General features: G+C 39.3%; 1 protein-coding gene across 2 annotated transcripts in view; it reads left to right on the top strand.

The window, feature by feature from the left end:
• PIGK (phosphatidylinositol glycan anchor biosynthesis class K) overlaps positions 1-15,096 on the top strand; it is a 119,076-nt gene that overhangs the window by 20,421 nt on the left and 83,559 nt on the right. For both annotated transcript variants that reach the window (XM_065409406.1, XM_065409407.1), the window contains exon 9: positions 11,742-11,914. In XM_065409406.1, the coding sequence (XP_065265478.1) occupies positions 11,742-11,914 (173 nt within the window). The remainder of the gene's footprint in view (positions 1-11,741; positions 11,915-15,096) is intronic.

The following is a 15,096-nucleotide window of genomic DNA, read 5'->3' as shown; positions in this document are numbered from 1 at the left end:
GCTTTTCTATTGATTATGTACATATTTTAAAAAAACATTATTTGAGTGAATTTGGCTGAAACACTCAATCTGTAATCAAGGGAATTAATTGTTTTATAAAAAGAAACAGTACCAGAAATTCAGCAGCAGTTTAAAGTGTATAAATAGCCATCTGGAAAATGGTGTGAACTGGTTCAGTTAGTTAGAAATGTTAATGCAGATCTTGTTGATGACATAGCAAATCTGTAAATCCTTTCTATCGCTTTAATGACTTGTAAAAATGTTGACAACCACAAAATAACAGAAAAGTCCTGTGTATTCTTTATTTTTAATTATAATTGTATTGGTCTTTCAGTGGCCAAATTCAAAGTATTCAGCAATACATTGAAGTAGTACAGCAAACCCTGTAGTAGCATACTATACCCAGATACTATTTGAGGGATAAGGAGACTTGCATCACTGTCAAAAAATAAAAATAAAAATTGGGAAAACACAAATGTATGTCACGATTTGCAATCGGAATACACTGTATTATCTTGAGACATAATGTGAATGAACTTCAGGGAATGAACTTCCAGTTGCAGAAGTCAAATTCCACCATGCCTTCATCCTGAGGGATCCCTAAGAGCCATAACTCTAAACCCTGATAAAATAATCAGCTCGTGTCTTGTGAGAAATTAAAGGGAATACTTTGGTCAGTGACTGAATTGCACTGCTGGGTACCTGCTTAAAGAAGAACAAATTCCTTGTCCAGGCCTGATTTTAAGAATTGGCACTATATAAATTCAGTGTAGCACATATTAAATAGATTAAAAACTGGTTAACAGACAGATCTCTGTAAGTCAAAAGTAATTGTAGATGGGGAATCATCAGCCAAATGGTGTGGTGTTAGTGAGGTCCCCAGGAATCTATTCTTGGCCCAATGTAATTCAGTATTTTTGTCTAATCTGGAAGAAAACATAAAATCATTGCTAGTAAAGTTTAGATGATGATCAAATTGCTGGAGTGACAAATGACGACAGGTTCATTTTACCAGATCAGTATGTATCTAAGTGATTTGTGTTTAAATATGTGTTTTTAATATAAGGTCATACACCTAGAAACAAGACATTTAGGTCACTTACAGGATGGGGGACTGTATCCTGGAAAGTTGGTGACTCTGCAAAAGGCTTGGGGTCATGATGGTTAATCAACTGAATGTGAGCGCCCAATGCAATGCTGTGATTAAGAGGGCTAATATGATTTTTGGCTATATAATCAAGAAACTATCCAGTAGAAATAGTGAGGCAGCATAGGTGAGACAATTACTAGAATAATGTGTCTAGGTCTGGTCTCACACTTCTAAAAGGATGCTGAAAAATTGAAAAGGGTCAGAAAAGAGCTTTACAAGGATGATAATGTGAGGTCTGGAAAACTTGCTTGCAGTGGCTCAATCTGTTTATCTTATTAGGTTCAGAGGTGACTTGATCACAGTCCATAAGTACCTAAGTGGTGAGAAGATTTCTGATGGTAAAGGACTTTAATCTATATAGGAGCAGACCGTGGCAGCATATAACCAGGGCTTGCCTCCCAGAGATGGTTTCAGTCTGTAACCTTACTCTTAAGCCTCAAGTCCACCCCCACAACATCAGTGTGGGCCTGCTTCACCTTCTGGGCCATATGGCTTAATGCACATATGGAGCTCTGCATGCCAGACTTCACCTTTGCTCTCTGCAGGTCTGGCTCCAATAGGTATATTGTCCTCCCAGGCACCTTCTGGACAGACATACGGATTTGTGTAGCTGCATAAGTGCTTTGGTCTCTTGATTGGCAGTTGGATCCCAACAACGTGTGCAAAGGAGTTCTGTTTTTATCCCCAGAACTGATTGACTCTGGTAACAGATGCATCTATTAAAGTTTGGTCAACTCCAGAGGCAAGCTCTTTAGTCATCTCAGGAAATTTCATTCCAGATAAATGTGTTTGTGCTCCAGACTATTCTTTGAGCCTGTGAGATATTTGTCCACCATCAAGAATCAAGTGATAGCAATTCTTACAGACAAAGCCACTGCCATGTTATATCTGAACAAGCACTTCATCAGCCTTTCTGAGCAATGTTCCAGTAGCTGGTATCTGTAAGGCAGCAACATGGTCATCTGCATATACTCTGTCCTCTTATTATGCCATTACTGAAGTCTCTTGTAATGATGCCGACTTTTGCAAGCTGGAGTTATAGCCTCTATTCAGTTTATCTGAAGTCCCTCTGCTTGTAAGGGAACTGCTGATGAGTTACTTGGAGTGGAATATATACATGCACAGTCACTCGAAGGAGAAAAAACGGTTACTTACCTGTAGAATACCTATTGTTCTTTGAGATGTGTTGTGGACATACACATTCCACAACTCTCCCAACTTCCCTGCTACTTTAGAAATTATATACAGCAGTGTTAAGGAACAGAGGGGAAGATGGTGGCACAAGGCGAGTGAGGCGCATGTGCTGCCTAGTGGTACTGGTAACAAAAGTCTCTGACTCGAGTACATTGTGTGCACAGGTACCTGCAGCAGAATGTATATGTGGACAGCACATCTCAGAGAACAATGGTTATACTACAAGTAAGTAATCTTTTTCCCCCCTCCCTTCAAGTCCTCTGGTTTCAGTAACCTCCTAGGCAGACCATCAAAATGAACTCCTTGCCTTGACAGGGTGGATGTGCTCCAACCTCAAAGTGCAAAAGGCAATGGTCGTCATTTTATGCTTTATGTAGCAAGTAGTTTAAATGGGATCAAGTGTATCCAAGTTTTCCTTTTAGTTTCTATTACCTTTATAAAGATAATCATTGGAGAGGTGTATACAGTACTTAATTTTATGATAGGACAAATATGCGTTACATACGATAGGTGAGCATATTAGTAGTTTGTCAAATAGAGGTTCCTGTCTCCTCCAATAAGATATTTTTTTTAAATTAGCTATACAAACAATCTACATAGAAGAGAAAGCTAAAAGCTCTCCATTTTAAAGTATCGGATATTCTGGTGTGTATCATTGCTTAATAGTGTAATTGTTTTCTTTCTGAAATTGAATATTCTAGGTTTTAAAGGATTTTTATCATGCTTCCTCTCAGAAGGATTAAATCCTATTAGTTTTTGTTCTGAAAAAGGCCAAAATTGCTTGCTGAAAGCCATATACTATACATAATGGATCTGAACTGTCAAACAGATACTTGGCTTCTATTAACAAATCCAAGGAATCTGATATATGTACAATCCATCATAAGTAGTAACTCACTTCTACAGCATCTGCAGATAGTTGCTCCTTAATCATTTTCCTCGTAGTAATAAATGTTGCTGTTGTGATAGTAAAGGTCTTTTTAAAACCTTTAACTGATGATAACATCTTTCTCTACAAAGGCTGAATATAAAATGGGAAAGAGGAAAAACTAGGTCATATGTCTGTATTTAATTTCACTCTTAGTCTCTGAAGTCTTCTTATTTAGAAGAAAAAAAATCCAAATTAAATGGCATTTATTCAAGAGCATTTATGTTGGTTACAATTTTTAAGGAATATGTGACTCTATCAGTTTGAACTCAGGAGGAAAACACAGTGGCAGCAATCTGTTGGAAAAGCTTTCTGCTTGTACCAGAAGAACTTCAGGTTATAAGTACTTTGTTTATAGCATAGTTCTGTGTGTTTATGGAAAATCTAAAATTTATTAGGCAGGATCATTTCAAAATAGTGACTAAACAAACAGTCTCCTGGTTTTGGGTATGGGTATGGGTATTTGGATGGAGATATTCTTGCCTTGGGAAGACTCCAGTTTTGATTGTCAGATTAATTGCTGTTGTGTTGGCCTGTCTGATCTGAGCTGGTAGACTGTTGGTGGCTCTGACTTCCATGTGCTGTTTTTCAAAGGAATTGTATCCTGTTATTCCTAATGTGTAATCTTTTAGGAAGCAGCATAGCAACTTCAAGGTGTTCCTATACCCTATGATATTCAGAGCAACCATTTTTCTTAAAACACCTCCCCCTCAGACCCACCTGAGCTCTTGGCACCATAATGTTGCAGAGAATAAGGTCTTCCTGCTTGCTGTGCTCTACTCCACCCATTTCCCAACCCTCCTGCCCACCCGCGTGGCTTGGGGATGTAGTGGCTCTGCAGATTCTGTCCTCTGACACTGCTACCCATGCTGCATGTTACTGGAGCAGAAAAGGGAACCTTGTGGCCTTTTATGTCCCAGTGCCACTCTGTAGCCCAGGCAACAGTTCAGTCCGTAATCTACTCTTGGGGGTATTTCAGTTTACACTATTTATGGTATAGTTATGCTTATTCTTCCTTTTCTTTTTTCTTTCTTAACTATTTGTTTATTTAGGAAGTTTTAACAGGATTACAAATCCTTACCATGTAAATATCAGAGACAAAACAATAATCATTATAGCAGTGAGATTTGGTTAGAGAAACATACAGTAATATAGTCATTGTATCTCTCTCTACTTAACAGGATGTTACCATATTACAGAGTGAAGCATCTTTACTCTGTCCATGATATGCTGCTTCTGGTGATTTTTATTAAATTGAGTGAAATCTCAGGTTACGCATGTCTATCAAATGTTACCACATTTTTCTCTTGCAAATTTTTAAAAGTAATTTTATCTTCTATTACTTTGCTTATTTATCTCCCTAGTGCTATCTCCTGTCAATTTCAAATAATTTTTTGATTAGGAAAATTTTTTGATTTGCCCCTACTGCCATCCATACTCTGTATTAAACTGTAAATAATTTATTCTCCCTGACCCCCTTTTTTTAGTGTTTAGTAAAGTTCATGTATTAATAGATACTGTAAAAACAATTGTACTCTTGAGAGAGATTTTTTTTAACTAAGTAATTGTTATTGGCATACTCTGATGTTTTAAATTCTTAAATACTTAGTATCTAGTCTTAATTATTATTCTTAGCCAAGAAGCACGTATTTGCTTATAGCGTGACTTTATTTTGTGCAAAAGTGGCTGTTTGCAGTCTTGGAGAATGTAAAGACTTATGAATATAAACTAATTCTGGGCTGCATTTGGCTGTGTTGCCTCTTAAGTGCCTACAGCAGGAGCACTTTATGGAATGACTGACATACCACAAGGTGCCAGATGACTGAGGAGCATCTCCCCAGGTAGTGTTCAATCCATACAGCCTAGAGCTGCAATAGACAGCATTTATTGTGGGTAAAGATTAAGCCCATTGCTAACCCACAAAAGGGAGTGGGACATTTTTCTGGTTTTAATCTCTGACCTAGTTGAGTAAATTTTATAAACTAAACTCATCTCCTCTAGGTTAGAGGAAAAATCTGCATCCATTTCTGTACCTTGTCATCCAAAAGAAAATCTGCTGGGTAGAAGTGTGTCCAGGGGAAAGCCCTGGGAAGGCAGTGCTCAGTTTAAGGAGCATAGAACTCCTCAGGGGTCGAGAGTAGGGATGAAGAGAAAAGTCCAAAAGCGACGGAAGACTCATTTGTGTGGATGTTTCAGTTGGACTTTTGTTATCCCGACTGAACTGAAAGGTGACCTGGCCGGAGGGCTAGGTCATGGAAGGTATAGACAGAAACAAGCCATCACATAGCCAAAAAAGAGGTCAACAGAGGATGCTAGAGATGAAGACCTTCTGCAATGCCACATTGTTACATCAGGGAGTGCTGCAGGGTGAGTTGTACCATTGGAAAGGAAGAACCTGGGGCTGAAGCTGAGCAAGAGTCAGTCTAGCTGCCTCCATTAGGGGTTGCTGCAAAAGACAGAGGGCGGAATTGGGAGCACTTGAATTTTTTTGGCATCTGGCTTGTGTTTTGCCTTTCTTCTCTAGATTAAAGAGTGCCTGACATTTTCTTCACATGAATGTACTTATATGCTGCAATCATTTCATCTCTTGATCTAATTTTTGATAAACAAAACAGATTGAGCTCCTGAAGTCTCTCACTGTAACACATTTTTTTTCTAGCCCTCTAATCTTTTTTTGTGCCTCTTCTTTGCAACATGTCCAGTTTTTCAACATCCTATTTAAAATGTGGACTCCGGAGCTTAATACAGTATTGGTGAGACCAATACTGTGTACAGTGGTAAAATAACCTCCTTACTTCTACTTACCACTCCTTCTTTGTACATCCAAAGATCACATAAGTCCCTTTTGCCACCCCCACCCCTGGTTAGCTGAACTAATTAATAAGATCACTTTGAAATGTAATTTAAAGTTGATGGCATGATTTTTAGCATGATGAAGTATAACAGGATTAGGCTGAAGTGAAATACTTCAGAGTTCTGACTTTCTGAATACTCCCAACATTCATTTTTAATAGTTATTTACATGTATGAGCTTTTGCCTGGCAGCTAATGAGTATGGCAAAGCGAGCTATTCATACACCTAACACTTTATTATTATTATTATTATTTGTATTTTGCAACCAGATTATTTCTTTTAGCACTCCTGACACTTCCAACTTGATATTCGACTGATATCAAGCCTAAAAAGGCAGAGTGGTTTTGCTATCTATGCGTAGCAGAGCAAAACTCTTCTCATGGATTCAAAACTGAACTTTATTGTAGCAGATAGAGGTGAATGTTGGTACAATGGATTGAAATAAAATCTGTACTTCTGGAAGCAAAATATGCTCTTCAGATGAGCAGATCAATGAAATAATTGAATTAGTAATTACTTATCCTCTGCAGTTACCTTAACTTTCCAGGGCAAACTGGTTATTTTCTGTTAGATGATGTATAGTTCTCATGGTTTTATTTTTATTGGTGCCTCAGGTAGTTTAGCATGATGGAGGAAGGTACACTGAGCTAGGCAGAGAAGGGATGCGCTCAGAGTTGCAGACTGCTTCCTGAGAAATTCCTGGGGCAGCACAGCTAACACAACTCCCTTTCTTCTAGGCTTGTGATAAAAGCACAATTGACCCCAAAGGAGTATGGTCTTGGATTTTTAAAGATGTGTTTTTAAATCCCTTTCATATACAGTTTATCACAGATTTCTTTCACTCTTAGAATGTACCTGTTGAAAGAGAGGGAGGATTTTTTAAATTGGCAGTTTTATAGGAATAAAATGGAAGAATTTGTCACGACTATTTCACCAATAAGAGAGCAGATCAATGGGCTTTCAGATAAAAGAACTGTTGTCGTCGTGTGCCTTCACTAGTTAACATAAAGAAGAATTAGTAAGCAGCTTTTGCTCTGAGGTCTTTGAAGCTATTTGCAACAGAGTCAACTTCAATCAAAAACCTTTGGTGCTAGGTTTGAAATTCTGTTGGGAACTGATAGATAAAAGTTATGGGTGATGTGCTTTGAAAAGTCATTCATAGTTTGTTGAATCATTTATACACCTCCATTCATGGTGGTGTTGACATTACAGAAATATAAAATTGTTACGGTTACTCAATGTTTTATAACATTCCTAGCCAGTGCAGTGGCTTGATGGCATAGCTGCAGTGTAGAAGACTTATGTCTTCAGTAATTTGTGAATTAAAAATACAAATATTATGGATATTCATGGGCTTTAAAGATTTAGATTTTTAAGGTTGTGCTCTTTGAGGAGCTAAGAGCGAAGGGAAATGACTGATCTTTCTCTTTAAGAAGTTGTGATTTGCAAGATGGCCAGAGAGGAAGTCTCTTGTCTACTCACTTATCTGAAGACGTACAGCCAAACTCATCCATGTGCCCAGCTCTTGGGCCAGTGTGTGTCTCTCCCATTCCAGAGCTGCTAATGCTGGTTAAGAACAACCATAGAAAACTAGACTTCTCTCTTGCTTCTGATCACTTTCCTGTGCCAGTATACAATGAAGTTGGAACAGTAAACTAAGGGGTTGCCTGCAAGAGAAGGCAAAATGCTTTGAAGAATGGGTAGGGCATGGGTGGGATCCAGAGCTAACAAAGAGCTGGAGAGCTAACAAAGAGCTGGAGAGTAGCACAGTTCAATGTAAGTGCCATGACTAAGAACACAGATGTAATCCTCCAAGATGACACTAGCTGTGCAACGAGTGTGCACCCCAAGTGTAAATGGGATGGAACAAACATGGGTATGGGCAGCTATGTGGAAGTGAAGGTTCTGTTTTCTCTGATATCTTTCATGAATAGGTCTCATCAAATGGACCACTCTGATTTTATTGCTACCTAAGACTATTTTTTATACTACAACATCATGCTGTATAAGCTGTGTTTCGGTGAGCCCCAGGAGATCTGGCTGGTGACATAGTTGTCTGGTTTCTTGCATATTTTCTACCAGGTACATAGGAAATACTATTGAGATGTTCCTCCTATTTTTTTTTTAAAAGCAGATATTTGGCAACACATTTTGGTTCAAACACTCAGTTTTTTTCAATGGTAATAAAAGCACCTGATAATAGCTAGCACCATCTACACCTCTACCTCGATATAACGCTGTCCTCGGGAGCCAAAAAATCTTACCGCGTTATAGGTGAAACCGCGTTATATCGAACTTGCTTTGATCCGGAGTATGCAGCCCCGCCCCCCCGGAGCACTGCTTTACCGTGTTATATCAGAATTCGTGTTATATCGGGTCGCGTTATATCGGGGTAGAGGTGTAGTTACTAGTCTAGTACATCATGTGTTCCAATGGGAAGAGAAAATACTAGTCTAGCTGCCTGGTAGTTTCTTGCCATCCTTAAACGAGGGCCAGTAGTTGGAGGAATCTTTGCTCTTTCTCTTAGACTCATAGACTTTAAGGTCAGAAGGGACCATTATGATCATCTAGTCTGACCTCCCGCATGATGCAGGCCACAAAAGCTGACCCACCCACTCCTGGAATAATTCTCTCCCTTGACTCAGCTGTTGAAGTCCCCAAATCATGATTTAAAGACTTCAAGTCGCAGAGAATCCTCCAGCCAGCGACCCCTGCCCCATGCTGCGGAGGAAGGCGAAAAACCTCCAGGGCCTCTGCCAATCTACCCTGGAGGAAAATTCCTTCCCGACCCCAAATATGGCGATCAGCTGAACCCCGAGCATGCGGGCAAGATTCTCCAGCCAGACCCTCCGGAAAATGTTCTCTGTAGTAACTTTTAATATCCCATCATTGACCATTGTTACTAATTACCAGCGATGGCACGTTATTGACCTATTGACTAAAATCACGTTATCCCATCAAACCATCCCCTCCATAAACTTATCAAGCTTAATCTTAAAGCCAGAGAGGTCTTTCGCCCCCACTGTTTCCCTCAGAAGGCTGTTCCAAAACTTCACCCCTTTGATGGTTAGAAACCTTCGTCTAATTTCAAGCCTAAACTTCCCGACGGCCAGTTTATATCCATTTATTCTCGTGTCTACACTAGTACTGAGCTGAAATAATTCCTCTCCCTCCCTGGTATTTATCCCTCTGATATATTTAAAGAGAGCAATCATATCCCCCCCTCAGCCTTCTTTTGGTTAGGGTAAACAAACCGAGCTCCTCGAGTCTCCTTTCATACGACAGGTTTTCCATTCCTCAGATCATCCTAGTGGCCCTTCTCTGTACCTGTTCCAGTTTGAGTTCATCCTTTTTAAACATGGGAGACCAGAACTGCACACAGTACTTCAAATGAGGTCTCACCAGTGCCTTGTATAACGGAACCAGCACCTCCTTATTCCTACTAGAAATACCTCGCCTAATGCATCCCAAGACCGCATTAGCTTTTTTCACGGCCACGTCACATTGCCGACTCATAGTCATCCTGTGATCAACCAGGACTCCGAGGTCCTTCTCCTCTTCCGTTACTTCCAACCGATGCGTCCCCAGTTTATAACTAAAATTCTTGTTAGTCATCCCTAAATGGATAACCTTACACTTCTCACTATTAAATTTCATCCTATTACTATTACTCCAGTTTACAAGGTCATCCAAATCTCCCTGCAGGATATCCCGCTCCTTCTCCGAATTGGCAATACCTCCCAACTTTGTGTCATCCGCAAACTTTATCAGCCCACTCCTACATTTGGTTCCGAGGTCAGTAATAAATAGATTAAATAAAATCGGACCCAAAACCGAACCTTGAGGAACTCCTCTGGTAACCTCCCTCCAACCTGACAGTTCACTAAAGAACTATTCCCACATTCCAATCCTCCATTTGGTTTTGTATTTCCTATATCCTATCAGAGGCAGCAATATCTACCAGGGAGCTGAAGACTGAGAATCAGGAGACTGGGGTCATATTCACAAATCTGCTACTGACTCGCTGTGTGGTCATGAACAAATAATTTCTCTTTTCTCAGTGTTTTCATTTTATAGTTGGGAGAATAATGATACTTAATCTTGAGGTCCTTGGATAGAAGGTGCTATATAAATCAAAGTCTTATTCCAAAACTGCTCCACGCTATATCCAGGGGTTGGAGTCCACAGTGGTTGTAAACTTGCTGTAAAGACTACTAGTGTTCATTTTAGATTGTAGATGTGTGCTTTCCCTAAGCGATGGCAGGGAAATGATCTTGGATTGCTTTTGTTGGGTTTTGGAGGATTGTACTTTGGATACCTGGTCCTAGCAGTAAGAATTATAGCCAGAGTCCTCCCCAGCCTTAATAATGTTGTCTGTTTAATTTATGGTCAAGTGGCTTCTCATGGACTGGCAGTAACCCACCATCCCTTGCCAGTAGAGGTTAGAAAGATGGGGTGTTCCCAAATACTTAAGTGAGATTTGGAAATACCCTAGTGCAATATTTTGAATGGGAATACAGACCTGGTTAGACCATGGGTTTAGGAGGGTTTGTTATGGTTTTGGAAAGAAGGTACATGTCTAGATCTGAAAAGCCATGTTTACAGAATTACAGAAATGGGAGGGTTGGGGGGAGAGGAGGATGGACAGCAATGATGCATAGAGCAATGATGCTATCATCCCCTTTTGTGCTCCTGATTTCAGAAGTTGCTAGAACTATATGTCTTGTTGTATTACTTATTTAATAAACTTTTACTGCCACTTGAAATACTAAGTTGAGTTTGTCTCCACTGATGCCTACATAGTCTCAGTAAAGTCTTTGCTATCTCGAATTTCTTGGGATCTAAGGAAAACCTGGATAAGTTTGTTACTGCCTCCTTCTCTTGATGGCTGTGCCTTTACAGGAGTGTCAGTGCTGCATTTTGGAATTCAGCATAGCAGTGGAACTGATTTGTAGATAATATGCCGCGTGAGCTGCAGACATATCTACACTAACTTAAAATAAGTCTAAATTATTTTTAATATATGATGATTCTAATTCATAGTTAATTTACAGGCTGTAGAAGGGTAACAACTATTGGGATTTTGACTCCTCTGGACCTATGTCAAGAATCCAAATTCTTGCTTCATTTTTGCAACCTTTTTAAGCTACTGAGTAGACTTTCCAAGGCTGTGTGAGCACTTATCCAGCCTCACTTGCCTCCCTTTGATCAACCTATAGGATTCCCACCTAGTTTAATTTTTCAGAAGTTGCCACATGTACATTGAAAAACAGCTTGTTCTGATGAACGGCTTGTTTTCTCCCAGAAGAGTTGCATATAACTCCTCTTTAATATTAATTTGCTATTAGAGTTAATAGGAGTTACGTGCATATCAGGAGCGAAAGAGGTTTCTAAATGCATAATCATGACAAAAGAGCACTTCTTAGTTCTTTAGTTAAATCGCCTTTTCTAAGTGTGGAAAACCATTGCATGTGTTATTGATACCAGTGAAATCAATGCTGATTTTGTTTAGTGGTTGTCTCTCGTTTCCCAACAATATTCTGACAGACACCAACAGAGACTAATTTAAAGAGTAAATGTGAGAGGGAAAATGTAACTATCCTTTTTATGTTCAGTTTCAGGTGTGCCCTAGAAGTTTGTGTGTTTCTACACCTGGACACCGGACTGATCTTTTTCATAGAGATCCTCAGAATGTTCTGATAACGGACTTTTTTGGCAGTGTACGAAAGGTGGAAATTACAACACAGACCGTTGATCTGGATCCTAACTTAGTTGGCTTGGAAACCAGGTATATATATATTTTTTCAGTTTTGGTTCATCTACTTTCATGTAGTATAAATAGAGAACATATACTGTAGCTGTACCCACCTGTTTTATACTCGATATGAAGTCTGTGAACATGCAGTATATTTTAATGAGTAAGGCTTTGATTCTCCACTCCATCTGACATGGGGGGCTGCAGCGCCCTGATTCAGGGCAGCCCAGCTCCAGCGCAAGTTCGGGGTGTATAGGAGCACTTCTAACTTGCATCATTGGAGGGTAATGCAGGGTGAAGCTCTGCTCTGCCATATTCCCCTTCCTGTACCACTCCAACACATCCTCCTCCTTCCCCTTATGCAATGGGGAGGGCAGCACTGGGTCCAGTAGGCAGCTGAGCTTCATTCTTCCATCCAGCCACTGGTGGAGAGAACACCTGGGCAAGAGGAATTCTCCCCATGGCTGGCTGAGTGGTTTAGGGCTACATAGCACAAAGTGGTTTTAGACTATAGAATCCAGCCATAAGGAATTTTATAGCTGATATAATGCTGCTGCATTTTGGCATCCAACAGCAGCTGTTCAGTGTGCAAGCCCCGTCTGCACCGTCCATGTTTATTTTTAGAAAATTGTGGTGGATTTAGGATTCTCATGAAAGGTGCAAAATCCTCTCCATACCAGCCTGCACCAAAAATATCTCAGCCCCTCCTCTGGGGGAATGGGATTGTCCCTTTTATTTTTAGATTAATTTTCCATTGAAAATCCAGAGGATTGCCTTCTGTGTCTTCTAATATGATATTTTATTTGAAAATAAAGCTTTTAATCTTGAGAAGTAGCCAGAGAGAAATGTTCCTCAGAGAAGCAACTCTGCAATAATGCTTGGGATTTTGAGCTCCATGTAGTATGTAGCCATGATGTTATTCAAGATTGAGTGAGGGGATACAGGGAGTGTCAGCCAATTGACGAAGTGAATTCTCTCTTTAGTACTGTACGATAAAAACAGGACTTCTAGTTTTCAGTTTAAATTGATACTTTGAGATAAATATTTCTAAAATCTAAGGCTCTAGAGAATTCTTACAGTTGTGTCTAAACTCAATCACTGTACTTTCAGACATCACTTTGGCCTAATTCCTAGCCAGTTTCACACAGCAAAATGATGTATGGCTGATAATTCTGTCTGAAGTAAGCTGAAAAGTGCCTAGAAAATGGGAATTTGGGGGCTAAATACTTATTCGTTGAAAAATTCTCCCTTCTCTAAACTATGTTGCAAAAATATAGTCAAAGATCAAGATATGGCCACCAACAAAAGCTTTTTTAACAAACCAGTTTTTACTTTCCTTATTAGAAGCTCTTGTTAAGTAGGCCACAAAGATTTCTTTACTTCATATCACTGCTAGTAAACTATATACATCTTCATCTTTCCTCTGAGATGGTCCATCAGGTAGCTTGCTATACACACACAAAAAAACTCTGCCAGGTTTCTTAATAGATGCTTTGATCCTGCATAAACACTTGTGCCCTTGGGTAGATTAGTTGGGATACTTGTGGGAATAGTTCCATGGGCTTAAGTGAGGCTACTCATGTGAGTGAAGTTAGTTAGGCATAAGCATTTGTTTGATTGGGCCCACTGATAACCATTTGATGGCTTCTTGTTTCAATAATAGTTAAGCAAGGCCTTAGGTTCATTGTATTTCTAGTACTCTGTTGCCATCTATTGGGAGCATGTACAAGATGACTGATTTGTATTATTGAGCTTCTTTCATGTTGTATTTGCCTTTCTGTTACAGCCCTTTGTAAAATGACCTGAGAAAATTGTGTTGCCATCTGCCAGGAAGAAATATGAATCCAGTTATACACTGTTTTTATGTATATGGATAGATATAGATATGGATATACATATTTTGTGATTCATCATTTTTCTTAGAACACTGTACAGAATTGCTCGTGGTGTGAAAGGGATAATGGATAGCCGTTTTTGAGAGTTTGAGGGAAAGTTAGTGCAACATTGGTGTATTTTTTGGGGGAGAGGGGAAATGAAATCTTACTTAGTTCAAACCTTAGTGTAATTTGTATTAATATAGTTGCATTTTGTTTTCATGCTGCATTTGGCCTCCACATTTTGCATTGAAATACAGATCAAAGCCTAAACTAATCCTGAAACTTCCTTAGTGCCTCTTCTAACTCATATTCTTAAGGTAAAGGTAGTTTTTACCTTTTATGAATGGAAGCAACATTAGGAAATTAATAGAAGTTTTGGAGCTTGATAGGATGTAAAACAACTGCGTGGGTTACCAATTTCTGCATAATGGTAGAGGCAGGTTCTGCGACCTCTTTGCCAGTCAGGTACAGTAAATCTTTAATTTTTAGTCCTGAAGTAGTACTGGCATGTGTATGGAACTATTATGATGCCAGGCACACATGCTTGTACTGGCTTGGTGTGTGTGACTAGACACTTCTTAATATTATTACTTACACACGCAAAGGAAGGATACCTGGATGAAATTATGTGGCCTGTATTACAGAGGAGGTTAGATTAGATGACTACAGTGTTTCCTTCTGGCCTGAAAAATCTGATTTTTGGTGTTGGCTTGTAGGTAAGTTAAGGGACAAACTACTAGTAGTAACAGGGAGGTGAGTTCTTTAGCATAAGTGGGAGACACCTGCTTCTAGTCTAGTATGTTAGATTTATAGCATAATTATCTGGTGTATGCAGCATATGGATCTACTGTGTGCTGGTCTTTTGTAAAATAATATTAGGTGTTCTACAATATTCAAATGTTTTTTTCAAGCAACAATGTATTTTATAGTGCTTCAGGTCTCAGTTTTCAGTAGCTCTGTTGGTATGGTTTAAAACAACTTTTTTTTTTTTTTTTTTTTTTTAAATAGAAAAAGCCTTTTGGAGCAGTGTAGAAAGTTCTGTGGCTTTCTGGAATTACCTTCAAAGACAGCTGTGCAGAATGTTTAATAAATTCCTCAAACGAATTAGCTCTCAGTATGGCAGAGTCTTCAAAGCTATGTTTCGCTACAGTGAACAGCGAGGAAATGTAACTTTAAGTGCAGAAAAACTTAGGAATATGTTTATCTGCCAGTTACCATTTCCCAGTATTGTCCTCTTTAAATGTCTGGCAGATCATCCTCCTTCTCAACACACCCTTGTCACAACCCTCAGCAGCTGGCTTGGATGGGGACTGAGATGTGAGGCAAAGATGAGGAGGT

This window comes from Emys orbicularis, chromosome 8 (assembly GCF_028017835.1).
Source record: "Emys orbicularis isolate rEmyOrb1 chromosome 8, rEmyOrb1.hap1, whole genome shotgun sequence".
In the NCBI taxonomy this organism is placed as follows: Eukaryota; Metazoa; Chordata; order Testudines; family Emydidae; genus Emys; species Emys orbicularis.
This window is presented reverse-complemented; position numbering and strand designations above follow the sequence as displayed.